The sequence below is a fragment of the Emydura macquarii genome, unplaced genomic scaffold (genome assembly GCF_026122565.2).
Source record: "Emydura macquarii macquarii isolate MOO-44397 ecotype Brisbane River unplaced genomic scaffold, CSIRO-AGI_Emac_v2 contig_1253, whole genome shotgun sequence".
NCBI classification, from domain to species: domain Eukaryota; kingdom Metazoa; phylum Chordata; order Testudines; family Chelidae; genus Emydura; species Emydura macquarii.
The window spans coordinates 80646212-80663623 of NW_027131390.1; the positions used below are offsets into that span (position 1 = coordinate 80646212).

General features: G+C 43.4%; 1 protein-coding gene across 3 annotated transcripts in view; it reads left to right on the plus strand.

Annotated features, from left to right (window-relative positions):
• The first annotated feature begins 1844 nt into the window (after positions 1 to 1844).
• LOC137153704 (dipeptidyl peptidase 4-like) overlaps positions 1845 to 17412 on the plus strand; it is a 76926-nt gene continuing 61358 nt past the window's right edge. For 2 of the 3 annotated variants that reach the window (XM_067549365.1, XM_067549367.1), the window contains exons 1-3: positions 1845 to 1971; positions 2542 to 2626; positions 16809 to 16907. In XM_067549365.1, the coding sequence (XP_067405466.1) occupies positions 1966 to 1971; positions 2542 to 2626; positions 16809 to 16907 (190 nt within the window). In that variant the 5' untranslated portion in view covers positions 1845 to 1965. The remainder of the gene's footprint in view (positions 1972 to 2541; positions 2627 to 16808; positions 16908 to 17412) is intronic. The other variant, XM_067549366.1, reaches the window with a different exon arrangement.

A 17412-nucleotide genomic window follows, 5' to 3' on the forward strand; every position in this document is an offset into this window, starting at 1 on the left:
ATATGGTAAGCAAAACAAAAACAATGGGGTAAAGGTGATTAAAAAACTAGACCTGGCTGGAGCAACTTTGCAAGCTTCATATTATGACACAAAGTCAAAAGGAATATAGACTTACCTGAAATCCTGTATGCCTGACCAATACCCAGATCTAGAGTTCATTGGTAATGTCAGGTATTTCTGGGCTATACACAATGGCTGTTTTGACATCATGAGGAGTAACTATAGGTCATCTGCTGTTCTTTTGAACCCAGTGGATTACTTTGGTGTAACTGAGATCAAAATGTGGGCTAATAAGCCTAACTGAACAAGGGTCTGAGGCACTGTACGGTTTGAGGGAGCACATAGCATATTGGATTCAACACTTCCCTCATGCAAATCAATCACTGATCAGCATTGGAAATTACTGGAAAATTATTCCAGTATTACTAACATATGAATTGGTTAAAAGCTTACTAACATTCACGTGAGTGGAGTCATGACTGAGTGGCGTTCTAGCTATCTGTTGTAACTGTGGTTCCTGCTCACAGCCAGCAGGAAAATGCTCCTCATACGCTTTTATTGTAGCTGCCAAGATGATTCAAGATCAAAGGCCATAGTGGTACAGTATATTAGAGGTGTCTTTAACATGCAAGTGGCTGAGAATAGCAAAATGTGCTGATATGGAAATCTGGCAGTGTTGCCTAATGCTTTGAAGTGGCTTGGGCGTCAGCTGATTCCCTGTAATTTGCCTTTGCTGTTTCCAGTTTATCAGTCACTGGAAGTGAGGCATAGCTACATGAGAAAGTGAGCCAAATTAAAGGTATGAATTTAAAGTGTATTAATTAAAGTGCATTGAACCCTTGTGTGAATGCTCTTCCAGAAGCAGAGTGCGTAGAAAGTAATAGTTCAGAGTATAGCTTAATGGAAGTTTTACCCTCGACTTTAATAGGAGCAGCATTTCACCATGTTTGGGTGTAACAGGCAGCCCAGGTTCTAGACCAATAACGTTAATGCCTACATCCTTCCTTTAAATGTAGAGAGGGCGTCACCCTATTCTAAATTTTGGAATGGACTCAGACAAAAGCCGATTTGTTTTCCGGGGGAAGCCAGCTACTTAATAAATGTGGCCCGTGGGACTAAAGGTCGTGCAGCAGAAAGCATGCCGTGCAACAGAAGTCGCGCGGCGGTGCCCCCCCGGTGCAGCTGGTCACGGGACGAGGGCGGAGCCCTGGAACTGAGCTGTGGGAAGTTGCTGCAATTGTTTCGAACCATTCTCTTCCCCAGCGGGGTCTGCTGACGGGTGATGGTGCCCTACAAGTGAAGGGAACTTTAGCAACCTACGTACCCCCCCCCCCCCCCCGGCACAGCCCTCCTGCCCCCCAACTGCGAACAATCCAACCCCGCCCCCTCCTCCAGCGCGCTCCTTCCTCCCTGCTCCCCCGATGGGCACCAACCTCCCGCCCCAAAGACACGTTGCCCGCACACAGCCCCCACCGAGCACCCCCGCCGGGCACACTCAGCCTGCCCTGCTTTCTCCTCGGGGAGCCTGATCCTGCCCCCCCTCCCAGGAGGCAGGATCGGGCCCACTTTCCCGCACTAGGGCGCAGCCCCACCTGCGTGCACCTGCCCTCTCCCACCGCTGGCAACCGGCGCGGACGGGGCAACCCGCCCTTCCCCGCTGCAGTGCCTACACTCCCGGGTGCCCCCACCACGGAGCCCCCTCCCATCCCGGGGCTCCAGCTAGGCTCCTCCCCGCCACACCCTCCGCGCCCGCCCCGCGGCTACACCCGCTCTACCCTTTCACTGCCCGAGTAGGTGCCTGGGGGGTTCCCGTGCGGGGCAGCTGCAGCTCCCGCCTCGCTAATGTTTAACTAGCGGCCGGGCGGGCGGGAGTGCGAGCGCCGAGTGTGCGCGAGGGGAAGAGGCTTCGCTCCTTCTTCGCAGGCGCTCGGGGAAGATCCGCGGCGCTTCCAGCAGCTCCCAGTTATGAAGGTCAGTAAGTAACTGGCGCTGCAATGGCCCCGGGCGGCGACTTAAACCCCCCCGCCAGAGCAGGAGGCACTTGGAAGGGCCGTTGGCTTGGGCTCGGCGCAGGACGAGGGTAATTCCCGGGAGCGACTCTCCAGCGCTGAATGGTCATGCAACATTCGCTCTTTGCACGGGAGCAAATCCGCACGGGGCTTGGGCGGTGCGCCTGTGCCCCAGCCAGGCACAGGGAAGGTGCAGGAGGATTTGTTACTCTAGCAAGAGCTTGTGACGCTGGCCCACAAAGACACACGCACAAACTCAGTGTGCAATAAACTGGCACCTGCCAGTGTTCACTGCTGGAAGGCAGGCTACTGGGCTAGAGGGAGAACTGGTCAGATCCAGTATGGCCATACCTATGTATGTTCTTAACCTGCATTGGAACCAGTCAAAGTGCACAGCCTGGCACGCGCACGAGTCCTGAGACACACACCAGCCCTGACACAATCACTTGAACATAAAGCTGATTTATACACGCTGGCACATTAACACACACTGTGCATTTCTAACTTTGAATTCTCTTTTCGTGTTTTCCAGCCAGCAGTGAAGTGTCTGTTGGGGTTGCTTGCGACAGCAGTGATTGTTATTGCCATTGCTGTTCCTGTAGTTTTACTGACAAAAAGTAAGTTTAAAATAGTGATCTTTGATGAGACCATGATAATTTGAGTGAGAAAATGAGGCTGATCCCTGAAGAATGCGTAAGAATTCCAATGAGTTCTTTGTCCATTGCTGCTAGACTTTATTTTCTGCAGGGTATAACAAATCCATAGCCAGATGGTAAACTGTAATATTACCCACTGGGTTCTGGAAAGTGTTCCCAGCAAAGGTCTCGCTGATTTCTTAGTGTGGAGATAGTGAGAGTAACACATATTCATGCAGGAACTGGAGGGCAACTCACTTTTGAAGATGTCTCTGGATTCCAGAGATGAGAAGCCTCACAGAAAATTAAAATCATCAAGCCGTCTTAATTCCCAAGTAAACACCAAAAAGTATAATCAAAATGTGTCACTTTGCAACATTTTGTTTTCCTGTTGGTTGGGACTGAAAATTGTAGCCCTAACAGTAAAATTCTAGTTTGTCGATCTTGTGTGGCAGGTTAAAGGAGATGAGAAAATAATCTCCATTAAAAAAGTGTTACTGAAACCAAAACAACTTACATAAATGTCTGATATCAAACATATAGCACTGTCTCAGAGATCAAGGACAGAGGGATATCAGAGACAGACTTTTGGACTCTGGTCATTTTATGTGTTTTCAATGTGATGCTAGCCCTTGATGTTAATCTAAAACAGTATCAAATCCATGTTTAGTGGGTGAAGAATTACTAGTTAATTACACATCAGTTTCTCTCTCTTTTTTTTAACTTTCTCATGACTAGTAGTTATAACAGTGTAGAATTCAACATTACAGACTCATAACAAACCAGAGAGAAATAGAGTATTCCTATTGTAAGGTAGATATTGTGCAAGTCTCATTTGTAATGTAAATATCAAGAAAGGTTACAGATATACTGGCTTGACAGAAAGTAATTTCAGTGTATTCTTAAAATAACTAGCTTATCCACCACTTAGATATGTTGAGAAGGTTTGGGTTTTCCGCATTTTAAACTAAAGATACAGCAGTGAATTGGAGCAAAAATTGAGATTAACTTAGTGTAATTTACGTATGGAGTTGCAATTCATATCAGTCATTCATAAAATAATACTAGATATTCATAGAAATTAGGGGTCTTATTGTACAACTCTTAAAGATATTCTGCTGCTAGGGTTTCCTCCAGAAGGGTGCCTGTTTTTTGTTGGTGGTTGGTTGTCTTTGTTTCTTGCCTTATTGTCTATCCAAAGTAAGTAGATTTTCAAAGTGAAAATTGGGACAACTCTATCAGGCAATTATGGGAAAGCAGCACAGGAAATGGTTTTGTGGGTTTGTAGGAAAGTGTACATGGGAAAATTTTTGCAGATGGGATGATGTGGTACTTATGGTTAGGTAAGCAGTGGGAAGCATTGTGGGGAGATAGAAAGGAAGGTAATAATATGTGACAAACATGGTTTGAGGGAGTCCTTGAGCTGCATGTGCATTCAGCCACCATGTTGTCACAATATCTTGGACAGCTTGCCAGCAGTTCCTTTTGGGATCCAGCATTTGCAGAAGCTAATAAAAGAGTGGGACAATGCATTTTCTTTTTCAGACTGAGAGGGATACTGGAATGTAATGACTTTATTAATCCCAGTTCTCACTGACAACATTCTATCATATCCAGTTCTTTTAATTGGTTCAAAAATGGTATCAAGAATGTGCGGTTCTTTTCGGTTCCTTTAAAAGAAGGCATTAAAATAAATATTTAGTCTTCACTTATATAAATTGTAATCAGATGTGTACAATGTTTATATGCACTCAAATCCAATTTTTAATTGAAAACACCTTGGACTTCAGTAGCAGTCTGTAAAATAGCTCCAGTGTGTAATCCTCACTATTTAGAAATGTAGATTTTTTTCCATAATATGTATATAAAGGAATGAAATCTATTGTCCTGGCCACATGCCAGCTGTCTAATTCAATTCTCTGTACCTACAATTTCCCTGGTAAATTCAACAAAATACAATATTCAACAAATTCAACAATTCAACAAGATAAAGTATTCTGCTATTGCTTATCTAAACTGTTGTGTAAAGTTGCTATGTGGTGGTAAACAGCTGCCACTTTTTAACTGAGAAGTGGCTGTAATGTAGTAGTGTTTGATCCCCATTTGCAGTGCTAAATTTGTGCTGGGGCATGCCAGGGCCGAGCCCTAGCACCTCTGGCGGTTCAGAGTTCTGGCATCTCTAGACTTGCTGCATGAGTTATGAAAGTAAAAAAATTGCTTGAGCCCCAGCAATTTCATCACAAATTAAGCACTGCCTGTTTGCAATAATAATAGATCTGTATCATGGCTTTTGAAGACCACACCCGTGTTGTAGATGCAGAACAGCACAATACCGTCAGTCTTGGCTGGAGACATTTTACCTGTGGAGAAAGATAGGGGAGTGTAGCATTCCTTTCACCACTGGCTCAAAACCAACACCTGATATGGAAAGAGACAGAGCCTCAGCTAGCTCCGCCAAGGTGCTCCATGAATTACATACTGATACAGATGGAGATAATTTTGAATCCTAAAATTGTGTTCAAAGCAGAGGAAGTGGGGTTCTTACTGCTCACTGAACAAGAAAGCTAGGAAGGAGGAAGGGCTCCCTTCTTTACCAATTCATTCAGTAGAAGCCAGAAATTAGATTAGACTAGTTAGGGACATAAAGGGTAACAAGAAAATGTTTTACAAATACATTAGAAGCAAGAGGAGGATGAAGGACAGGGTAGCCCCATTACTCAGGCGGGAAAGACAATAACAGAAAATGCAGGAATGGCCCAAGTATTAAATTCCTTTTTTGTTTTTCACCAAAAAATTAACAGTGATCAGACAACTAACATAGTGAACATCAGTGTAAATGGGGTAGGATCCGAGACTAAAATAGGGAAAGAACAAGATACGAATTACTTATGCAAGATGGATGTCTTGAAGTCGTCGGAGCATGATGAAATAATCCTAGAATACTTAAGGAATTGGCTGAAGAGATCTCTGAGCCATTCGTGATTATCTTGGAGAACTCGCGTAGGACAGGAGAGATCCCAGAGAACTGGAAAAGGACAAATATAAAAGGGAGAATAAGGATAACCCAGGGAATTATAGACCAGTCAGCTTCAGTACCTGGAAACACAAGGGAGCAAATAAACAGTTCGTAAGTATCTGGAAGATAAGGTGATAAGTAACAGTCAACATGGATTTGTCAAGAACAAATCATGTCAAATCAACCTAATATCCTCCTTTGACAGGGTAACAAGTCTTGTGGGTGAGGGAAGCAGTAGATGTGATAGATCTTGATCATAGTAAGACTTTTCATACTGTATCACATGATCTTCTCATAAGCAAACCAGGCAAATGTAGCCTATACTATAAGGTGGGTGCACAACTGATTGGAAAAGTATACTCAGACAATAGTTTTCTGTGGTTCAGAGTCAAGCTGGAAGGGCATATCAAGTGGGTCTCCCAGGGATCTGTCCTGGTTTGGTTCTATTCAGTATCTTCATAAATGATTTGGATAAGGGGCATAGAGAGTGTACATATAAAGTTTGTAGATGATACCAAACTGGGTGGGGTTGCAAGCTCTTTGGAGGACAGGATTAGAATTGAAAATGATCTTGACAAACCGAAGAAATGATCTGAAATAAATCGGATGAAATTCAGTAAGGACAAATGCAAAGTACTATGCTTAGGATGGAATAATTAATTGCACAAATACAAAATGAGAAATGACTGCCTACTGTAGAAAAGGATCTGGTGGTTACAGGGGATCACAAACTAAATATGAGTCAACAGTGTAATACTGTTACAAAAAAGTGAACATTATTCTGGGCTGTATTAGCAGGAGTTTTGTAAGGAACACGGTAAGTAATTCTTCCATTCTATTCAGCACTGATAAGGTCTCAACTGGAGTACTGTGTCCAGTTCTGGGCAATTTAGGAAAGATGTGAACAAATTGGAGAAAGTTTAGAGGAGAGCAACAAAAATGATTGAAGTTCTAGAAAACGTGGCCTGTGTGAAAGTTTGAAAAAAATGAGTTTGTTTAGTCTGGAGAAGAGAAGACAGATGGAGAACATAAGTCTTCAAGTAAGTAAAAGGGTTGCTATAAAGAAGAGGGTGATAAATTGTTCTCCTTATCTACTGAAGACAGGACAAGAAGTAATGGGCTTCAGTTGTAGCAAAAGTTTTAGGTTAGACATTAGGAAAAACTTACTGTCAGTGTAGATGAGCACTGGAACAAATTACTTAGGAAGGTGTAAAATCTCTGTCATTGGAGGTTTTTAAGAACAGGTTAGACAAACACTGGTCAGGGATGGTCTAGATAATATATATAGTCCTGCCTCAGTGCAGGGGACTGGACTAGAATACCCGTCGAGGTCCCTTCCATCCTACACTGCTGTGATTCTATGCCCATAGTTTGAGTTGTAAGTAAGTTTACAATGTCTGTACAGTGCTTTGGGATTTTGAAAGAGAAGTATCATGTCACTGTTCATAGAATCATAGAAGATTAAGATTGGAAGGGACCTCGGGAGTCATCTAGTCCAACCCCTGCTCAAAGCAGGACGAACTCCAACTAAATCATTCCAGCCAGGGCTTTGTCAAACTGCACCTTAAAAACCTCTAAGGATGGAGATTCCAGCACTTCCATAGGTAACCCATTCTAGTGCTTCACCATCCTCCTAGTGAAAAAGTTTTCCCTAATATCCAACCTAGACCTCCCCCACTGCAACTTGAGACCATTGCTCCTAGTTCTGTCCTCTACTACCACTGAGAACAGCCTAGTTCCATCCTTTCTGCTGCTATCAAATCTCCCCTCACTCTTCTCTTCTGCAGACTAAACAAGCCTAGTTCCCTCAGCATCTCCTCATAAGTCTTGTGCTCCAGCCCTCTAATCATTTTTGTTGCCCTTCTCTGGACTCTTTCCAATTTGTCCACATACTTTCTGTAGCAGGGGCCCAAAACTGGACACAGTACTGCAAATGAGGCCTCAGCAGTGCTGAATAGAGGGGAATAATCACTTCCCTCATTCTGCTGGCAATGCTCCTATTAATGCAGTCCAATATGTCGTTAGCCTTCTTGGCAATAAGGGCATACTGTTGATTCATATCCAGCTTCTTATCCACTGTAACTCCCAGGTCCTTTTCTGCCAAACTGCTGACTAGCCAGTCAGTCCCCAGTCTGTAGCAGTGCATGGGATTCTTCCAACCTAAGTGCAGGACTCTGCATTTGTCCTTGTTGAACCTCATCAGATTTCTTTTGGCCCAATCCTCTAATTTGTCTTATCAGAGTTATCAGCATTGAACTGAGAATATGCAAGTGGTACAGATGTCATGGTACAACTGTTAAGAAGAGAACACTTAATTACTGTTGGTTTGATTCTGCCTCGTTGACTTAAGCTCAGTATAACTGAGTTAGGAGGATACCTGCCTAAGTATTACAAAACTGAGTATGGGTGGCAGAATTAGGCCCGGAGAAAAAACTGAAAAAATGCAGATCTCATAACAGTGACTTAAGTGGACTAAAATCTATTCTGATAAACACTTTTTTTGAAGATACCCTTATTTTAATCTTTAATTAATCAAAATGGTTAGGTCAGTGTTCAGGGAATGAAAAGGAAATTTTTAAATGATTATTCATGGATGTTTCTTAGTTCATCTCACTTAGCTTGCTTTTTTTTGGTGGCACATTATTTTCCCCCAAAATATTTCTCAACATCACTCTTTTGTTTCATATGCTTCAACAAAACTTTAGGCCAAAATGACAGAATAAAATGATTACATTCCAATAAATGGACTTTAGTGAAGTTGAGAAGGACTGGAAATTGTATTTTTTCAAGTGGGAGTATGATTTAATGTTAAGAGCATAGGACTCTGAAACTAGAATTCTTTAGTTCTCTTCCTTGCTTTGCTGTTCTGTAGCCTGTGGCAAATAATTTAGGCCTAGATCTGCAAAAATGCCCACTAATTTTGGGTACATCCATTGAGTGTTTACTTTCAGAATATCTTAAATTAAATACCAGAAAAGCAGTGATGCAAAATTAGTGAACATTTTCAGAAAGTTAAACATCTACCTCACTGTGTCTGTTTTACCGTCTGAAACCAATAACCATATGTGCAACAATAATACTTAGGGCTTGTCTACCCAGGGCAGAAAACTGGAATAGCCATTGCTGAATAGCTATTCCATACTAGTTGCCCTTGTGGATGCGCTTACTCTTCACTGAGTGCCTTTTTACATTTTAGGCTAATCCACTTTCAAAGTGCAGAATAAGAGTTTAGTGCAAAATATATATATTGAAAAATGTGGCAGACAAGAATGAACTTTTGGGACAATATGTGCAAAGTGGATTTCCTGGGAAATATCTGTGGGGAGGTCAATGCAAATTCCTCTCCATCTCCGCTTATGCAAAAGCCCTTTGAAGCTATGGCCTCAGAAGAGGGCAATTGCTGACCAAATGCTCAAACTATAAGGAAGTGACTCTCAGATTCATCAGGTTGGTTGTTCTGAGCTAACAGCTGTTATGAATTTGTAACCAGAGGAGAAATAGCTAAGTGGGGTTTGAAGGACTGGTCACCTGCCACAGCCCTTGCTGGAGTTGGGGTGATCTCTGGTAAGTTTATTAGCCCACATGTACGTTCTTTTATTGTTTTTAATATGATTTTTCTATAATGTTTTCACTGTAAAAATAACATGCTCTCTTGGAAAAAGCTGTGTGGTAACAACTGTAGCAATTATAACTGTTTAAAGTCTCTGAGGAGAAAGCAAAGCAGGCTTGCTGAGGCAATCTGACTTTCTGGGGAACTCACAGTGTGGGCAGCAAACTATGCAGCCTTGGAAAACCCCAGTCAGGAGGTAGAGAGACCTAGGTCTCCAACCAAGAAAGATGATGGCTGAAAAGCTGGGAGGCTAGAGTGGGTGGCCTTGCTGGACCGAGAGAGGGAAATATAGGTGCAGTTGCCATGAACAGTGACAATCTCTTCTGAAAGTATTCATCAGAACTGCCAAGTTTTGAGGCTCTCCACAAGAGACCATTGTAGCAAGAGTGAGTTTTGACTAATGGACCAAGGCAGTGGATTCTGCCCTGGAGGAAAAGTGTCCTTTTTGCTCCCCTCCCCCAGTTTACCTCTCCCAGTTTGATCCCCAATTTACCCTCTCCCCATTCCCTTCTCCCCTCTTGTGTTCCTCCCATTCCATAACCTGCCTTCAGTAAGAGATTGCAACAGCCAGCGTCCATCACTGCCTCCTGTCCTCCACCAGTGGCTTTATCTCTGTTGCTGGTTAACCAGCAAGTCAGAAGACAGGTTGGAGGATGAAGGAGTCAGGAATAATGTCTGTTCCCCGAAACAATCGCAAGTAGCTTCCTGCTCTCCCAAGCACCTGATGAACTACCTTGCACCCATGAACCTTACCCCACACTAGCTGCCCAAGGACCCTAATTCCCAGTGAGGGTAAAGGGTAGCTGGGTGTATGGGTGCTAGTGTGTCTGGGGTTGGGGCTGGGATAGGTGGATGTGCTTAAAATGGCAGTGGCATAAGGTGGGTCTCCAGTGCCTGGGGTCCAACCCTACATTTGCACCCCCTTCGGGCCTCACACACACCCCCGTGCAGTGCACGAGGGGTTGTGGCACTGCCCCAAGCTGCTCGGGGGAGAGAGGCGGATCTGTACCTGGAAGGTGGGGACGTAATGCTCGGTGGGGGGGAGGCACAAATGCAGGCTTGGCTCCGCTGCTGCCCCCTCCTCCTTGCACTTACCCGCCACATGACACCCGCCTCACTCGCTCCATCCTGGCGCCAGTTCGGATGGGACAGCCTCAGCCCCTGGCCTGGTTGGGGGTCGGGGGTGCAGGAGGCCCTCCCGCTCGGTACACCACTGTCTGCGGGCCCGTTTCCCACTCTCCCCCACTCCTCCCCCCATTGGTGGCAGCAGCACCCTGCGGGGGAGGGGAGTGTCTGCAGGGCTGTTGCCCCCTGTCCCCCACTCTCCTCCTGCTGTGGGTGTGGCTGGGACCCCCGTGAGGGGAGGGTGTGTGATGGCCTCCGGTTCCCGCGGCTTCCTCGTTGCTCCTAGTGTGGGAGTGGAGGGTCCAGGAGGGAGTCCTCGGCCGCCGGTGTAGTGTCAATAACTAGGACCTATCAGACTTTGGGATCTAGGTCTGGAATGGTCTCAAATTCTGATAGGTCGTAGTTATCAATACTGCACTCGGTGCCGCCGCAGGGCCCTGGCTACCTGTGACAGTTGGGGGCGGCTCCTCCTCCGAGGGCCACGCTGGCGCCCCCCTCCCAGGCTGATGCCCAGGGGTGTGGCCCCCCGCCTAGGTATGCCACTGTAGAATGAGTAACGGGGGGTGGTGGAGTGCCTGACAGGTGTTGGGGTAGCTGAGCGTGGTAGGGTGACTGGGTTTGCTTTTAGGGCAGCTGGGGGCTGGTGAGATCACTAGATGTACGTTCCAGGTGTTTGGAGTGCTGGGATAACTGGATGAGGGGGGAGTTGTGATGCACAGGGGGAACATGGTACAGTTAGCTAGAAGAGCCTAGGACCAATACTAAGCACCAGAAGGTAAGGGGCTCCTAATGATGGCCAGTATTGCTGCCTTCCTTTCCTCCTCCCACCTGTCTTGATCCACCCAGGTGAGCTGAGAGAGGGAAGGCAGAATGACTGCCTAGTTGCCCGCTCAGCAGGTGCTAGAGCGTTCCCAGATGGACTAGAGGAGTAACTGTTGTCAAAAGTCTGCTGCCTGCCTTCAGCTTACCTGGATGTGTGAGAAGGTAGAGGGCTGCAGGCAGACTGATATGATGCTGGGCTGCAGGTGAGTGTCATCTGAGATGAATAAAGCCCTGATTCATCACAGAAAAGGTGCCTGGTATTTTTCCAGTTTCTGGAAGGCCCTAGGTATTAAAAAGTGTAGGGAACAACCTGGAAAAAGTTATAATTTAAGATTAAATCTGTTTACTGGAGGTCAATCTGAGTTGCAAAATTTGGATCTGGATTTAAATCTGAATCTAAAAAAATCTCAACAATCAGAGAGTATAGGTTGGGGTTCTAGTTTTGCTTATTGTAGAGAGAGGGCTTATGTAACCGATGGGCAGTGGCTACATTCCGGCCTTAAATGCTTAGTCAGAATCATAGCCAGAATCTGTTTTGTAGATGGAATTCTGTATAGTGTCCCTTCTCCCCCAGTTTATTTCACCCCTTAGTTCAAGTGTGCTGCAGACTTAGAGGCATCTCTCTTGCCTCTGATCCTGGAGTCCTCCATTGCTCCCCTTTTTACTTGAGTGCAGCTTTTGAGAAGATACATCATTTTGTCCTTATCAAGTCCCTTGAGCAAGGATCTGGCATAGCTAGTCTCCTAGTTTGATTCCTACCTTTCTAATCACTCTTTTCTTACGTTGGGTACAGATTGTGGATACGTCTTCCCCCATGTCCCTCCATTACAGGGTGCCTGGTGCTGCTTTTCTACTCTGTTTGAAACATGTAATTGCTAACTTCGTGTCAGGTCATTGGCATCTTTGATAATTAAAGCATCAGCGATTGAGTGGAAGGTGGAAATGTCATCTTTGCACCAGGTCCCTGACTGCTATAACTGTTTTAACTTAAACATGATCTTTAGTCCATAGGTTGGATTATTGTAGCTACTTTTTCTTTTCATATCTTCATTGTTTGCTTTTTTTATCACTATATCCAGAACACTGCTGATATTTACACAGTATTCTCCTCGTTCTTCCCTCACTTCCTGGTTGCAAGAAGAGTTACTGCCATGTTAGCAAACGAAAGGTTGAGAATTATGTCAGAATTACACGTGGGATCAGAAATGTGTACCTAGACACTGGAGACTAATGGTTAAATTTATCTATAGTAAAGTGGAATATTTTAGTTTTTGGTATGCTTTGCCCTTATTTGTGAGCAAACTTATACATAGTTTCCTCTTTCCTTCACTCTTCTACCTCTACACAAACTGACGCAATTTGCTGTTGGGAGAAGATGAAATGTATTGAAAAAATAAACTAGTTATCAGCACCATCTGAGGGTTGCTTACATAAAGCTTTAAGAGCGTTCACTCTGGAAGAGTTGTCTGAGTTAAGGATTGGTGTCATAAGAGGCGGGTTTTATGCTACCGCAAATATCTCTGGAATGGTGATAACAAAGGGGAAAGAGTATCAGAGCTGCATTTAGGGAGGATGGGGTGGAGGTGAACAGGCAGCCATCTAGAATTTAGAGGAAGACAACTGCTCATTTCTGGATTAATCTAGGGAGAAAGAGAGAGACAACCACAGAATTGTGTTTCACAGTGTCTTGGAGGAGCCAGTATACATGTAGGGGTGGGTGAAATTGTAAGGCTGAAATTAGAACGTACTTGAACCTTCACCCAACACTCAAATCAAATCATTTTTGAAGTTCAAAACGACTTTAGTTTTGTTTGTTCTTTATTTTCACGTATCTCTATGCATTCTTGTTTAATCTGTGACCTGAAAAGAGAGAACCAAAATAACATTGAAAAGGTTGAGATTTCCAGACCAATTTGTTAAGGTTCAGAATTGAACCAAATCCCAATGTTTTTCAGTCTACTCATCTTTTGCTGTTATGTGTACTAATGATCAATAAAGGCGGTTAGTATGTTTTGCATGGGACACTGTTTGGCTGAGAAGGGAGACAATTTTTCCAAAACCACTTGCCAGAGGCCTGGAACAGAGGCAGTCAGTGAATTAGAAAAAGATCTGACTACACACTTGGCGTGCACATGCAGTTACTATGTTAAATGGGTAGAGAAAAAAATTAAATATGAATTCTCTGTCTAACCATTAAATGTTAGCGTAGGCCATTTTACATTTTTTTTTAGCAATAATGCCTCAGCCAAGACCTCTGTCACAGAAAGGAAAATATGCAACATTTTTGACAAATATCTTAATCTGATTATCTGCTACCTGTCCTTCAATTGCTCCCCTTTCCAAGAGAATCTGAACTAGTTGCTACCTTAAACCTCACTGCTTTTAAGAATTATGCTCCTGAAGTTAGGGAAGGGAAAGAATACCATGTGACTATTTACAACTAAAAGTGCTTAAATATCACATCCAGATTGGTTATAAACAGCTATCTATAAAGTAAAACATTTTCAAAGGTAGTATTCCATTAATTGGGAATCATTTAATGTAGGGAAATCATGATCTGCTCACAGACTCTCCATAAGCAGCGAGAGACTAGGACTGGGGTTTTTCCAAAGAACTCAACTTCAGAGGGAGTTAAAAACTTAATCCATAGATTCCATGGACAAAAAAACTATTGTGATCATCTAGTTTATAACACATTCTCTTTTGCGTCATTGAAAATCCCTGCCTAAATTCATTGACCAAATTATTTGTTGCAATCCATTAATTTGGCTCTGGTTACAATAATGCATATGCTTATTGTTTGAAAATAATAAATAGATTAAACTTGAAATTATTACAGAATTGTTAGATCTCTTACACTCATCTTCCATATTTCATGCATGTATTAAAAATGACCTACATACATTTTTTTTTAAAAGGATTTGTGCTCTTTTTTTTTTTTGCTGCTTTGTTATGCATAAAGAAGGGCCAGAGGGGATCTTGTCCCCGTAAAAATATCTGAAATGGTAAGTCTAGCTCTGCCTTTGCTGGAGGAGGAGAAGGTATCAGAGTTAATAATGGGGTTTTTTAAGCCCATTGTTGAAGGGTTTTGAGTCTTTTATCAAAGACTTTTTCTCCCAAGTGTCTTCAGGTTTTTTATTTAAATTGATATTAACAATAAGTTTTAAACAATTTGAATAAAAATAACTTCCCTTCTTAGTTGATCAGATTTCAACCCTTATAGGTCTCTAGTCATCCTTAGAGCCTTTCAGGAAAAACAGAAAAGACAGACCTGCTTTAGCCCTCCTTTACAAGCACAAAGAAGCAAGGAAAGGCACAAACCAATGATTGTTTTTCCTTTATAAGTCACCTTTCAGAGTTTGCAAAAATTGGTAGCTGGTGCTGTGCAACCAATAGAAAAATTGTTGTCCCACTGAAGTCAGTGACAAAACTCACTGTCTTCTAAGAATTTACTTTGCTATTCAGTTTTAATATTGCAGCCTGTTGCTGGAATGATTGCAACTGTTATGGCACTTGGATACTGTGGTGGGAGCACTGTATAAGATATATAAATCTAGCCTTTATTGAAGAGAGTAAATATTAATCAGATTTTCCTCTATAAACTGATCAGTAAGAGTTTTATTACTTCATTACTTTTTTTTCTTCAAAAACAGAAGTTCTGCACTGACTGTTGCATTGCTCCTATGTGTTTCATTTGAGCCATTTATGAGAGTTGGGTTTGTTAACCATGTAACGGAAAGTAAATGATACACTCTACAAGGATATATGAACTTTAATTACGTTTGCTGTTATAATGTGTGATTTCATATTGAATACTGAAACAACTTGAAAGTAATTTTCTAGGTTGGACAACTCGGCATCCACTCATGAAAGTTGAGTGGTGAGTTGATGGTCTAGATCCCATTATCCTAGTCGTACTAAAGCTAATGGAAAAACTCACATTTACTTCAGTGGTGGATGACCAGGCCCCAGAGGGGTGTCCAGAACAGAGTGGATGGGTCTTAATTCATTAATTTACTTTGTTGTGGTATATACTGTAGTTCAAATGCTAAGCTATACAGGAGCTGAAGTTCATCTGGGACCAACTCAGTGACTCTAAGGCCGAGTGGGTTACCACTGAGCAAGAGGACTGGGTTTGAATTCCAAACTCAGGGCCAGTCTACATGACTCCCCAGTTTGGATTATGGGAGATATAAATTGCAGCATGCACTAGCGTGCTGTGCTGTAACTCCCTTGTGTGGATGCTGCAGGTGTGAATTACCTTGTTCATGTTCAGGTTACCTTCTGTTTGCATCCACACAGTGGATTATGTTACAGTGCAGTATGCTAGCGTGTGCTACAGTTCACAGCCACGTAGTCTGAACTTCAGGGCCATGTAGACATAGCCTCGGCTTTTTTCTTTCTGAGACGGTAGGGACAGGAAGTGCTGTAAACTCTAGGGATGAATGAAAAGGCTGACATTCAGATTCAGTGGTCCTGTTCATATCATATTTGGGAATATTTTGACTTGGAAAAATGCATAGTCTGGGAAATCCTTGCATGATGTGAAGTAGGAGACACAAAGACACAAATAAGGTTGAGCACTAGGTGGTGTTCTCAGCACTGAGGATATGTCTACACGGGAGCTGGATGTGTAATTTCATCCAGATAGTGTTCTAAAAATAGCAGTGTAGCTAAAAATAGTGGTGCCAGCAGTGGGAGTCTGTATGTGGTATGTATGTCCTGCCACTTGCACCGCTGTGGCTACGCTTCTATTTTTCATATGCTAGCTCGATCAGAGCTAGTACGTTTATGTCTGCCTGAGCCAGAAGTTATTCCCCTACCTCCAATGTAGACATACCCTAAGTGGTAATAGGTGTCAAGCCTTGTGTGCCTACTCCTTTACTCTCAAGAGTATAAGAGATTAAAAATAGAGGGCTGAGTGTGGGTGTGTCTCAAGAGACATCGGTTTAAATGTGATCCTCAGCATACAAATGGTGTGCTGAGTTATGTGTTCCTATATTTGATCCTGTATAACCACACTCTCATTGATGCAGAATCCCGTTCATTTATGCTTCCTGACCTGCCCATCATTTTTTCCCTTGTGCTTGTGCACCTGTGCTGTTCGGGATCAAGCCCATACATGATAGGTGTCTAAAGCAAACAGATAATGGTCAAGGTAGTGAAGACAGCAGTGAATCCCAAGAGTAGTCACGGAGGAGAGGAGAACTTTCTCTTTTTAATAAGTGTCTTTGTCTTTTATAAAACAAGCGGGGCAGAGAAACTAAGAATGTGTTCTCTGCCAAAGAGGTGGGTGCTTTTACAGGGAGATAACTATGGTGCATTGTTATCTTGCTGTAAAATCCTCCTAGAGACAAGGCACCTGTGAGTTTTTTACCATGGGGTGGCTTAGCAAGGTCAGCACTATAGCCCCTGTTGACAGTTTACCTCACAGTAAAACTACAGTGTGTTGTCTCCACTACGATTTTATACCAGGATAGTTAACCTGTTAGTAAACCTGGAGCAAAAACGCACCCATTTTTAGCAGTGAAGACAAAGCTTTTGCTGGGTAGGTCAGAGCAGTATCCACATCTTCCTTTTCTTTCTTCCAGCAGGAACCACCACGTCTGACTCACGTAGAACATTCACCTTACAGGATTATTTAAATGGTGACATTAGATACAAATCATATAATTTGCAGTGGATTTCAGGTAACCAGTCTGTGTTGATAGAATGTTACCTCTGCCTACCTCTGATATTTGATGTTCATGTTAAGGGCAGGCTGTACTTACCTAACTGCTTAGCGGTACTGCTACGTAAAGGAAAAGTTTGAATGTTTTTTAGATTGCTGTTGTAGAATATGCAAATAATACTAAAAGCAGAATGAAGATCAGTGAAAACATAGGGCACCCTTGAGGCACATCCCTGTGTTGCTGATGATGTGGAAGCACATTCCCCTGTATGCCAGAAGAGCAAGTCTCTGCTGTTCCCTTCTAGGGAACAACACAGTCCTCCCTGTGCATCCATCCTACTCCTTGGGTCAGTGTGGGGAACAAGAGGAGATAGAACAGGGCTCCTTTCCTTTTTGGTATGCTGAGTTCCCCAGGGGAGTAAGGCGGGAGCAAACCAAGTGTTCATAGGAGCACAGGGCCTGCAATTCTTACTGGTTGCTGTGGCTTGTGTCCCTTCCCAGTACATGAAGGCCCAGAGTTTTGA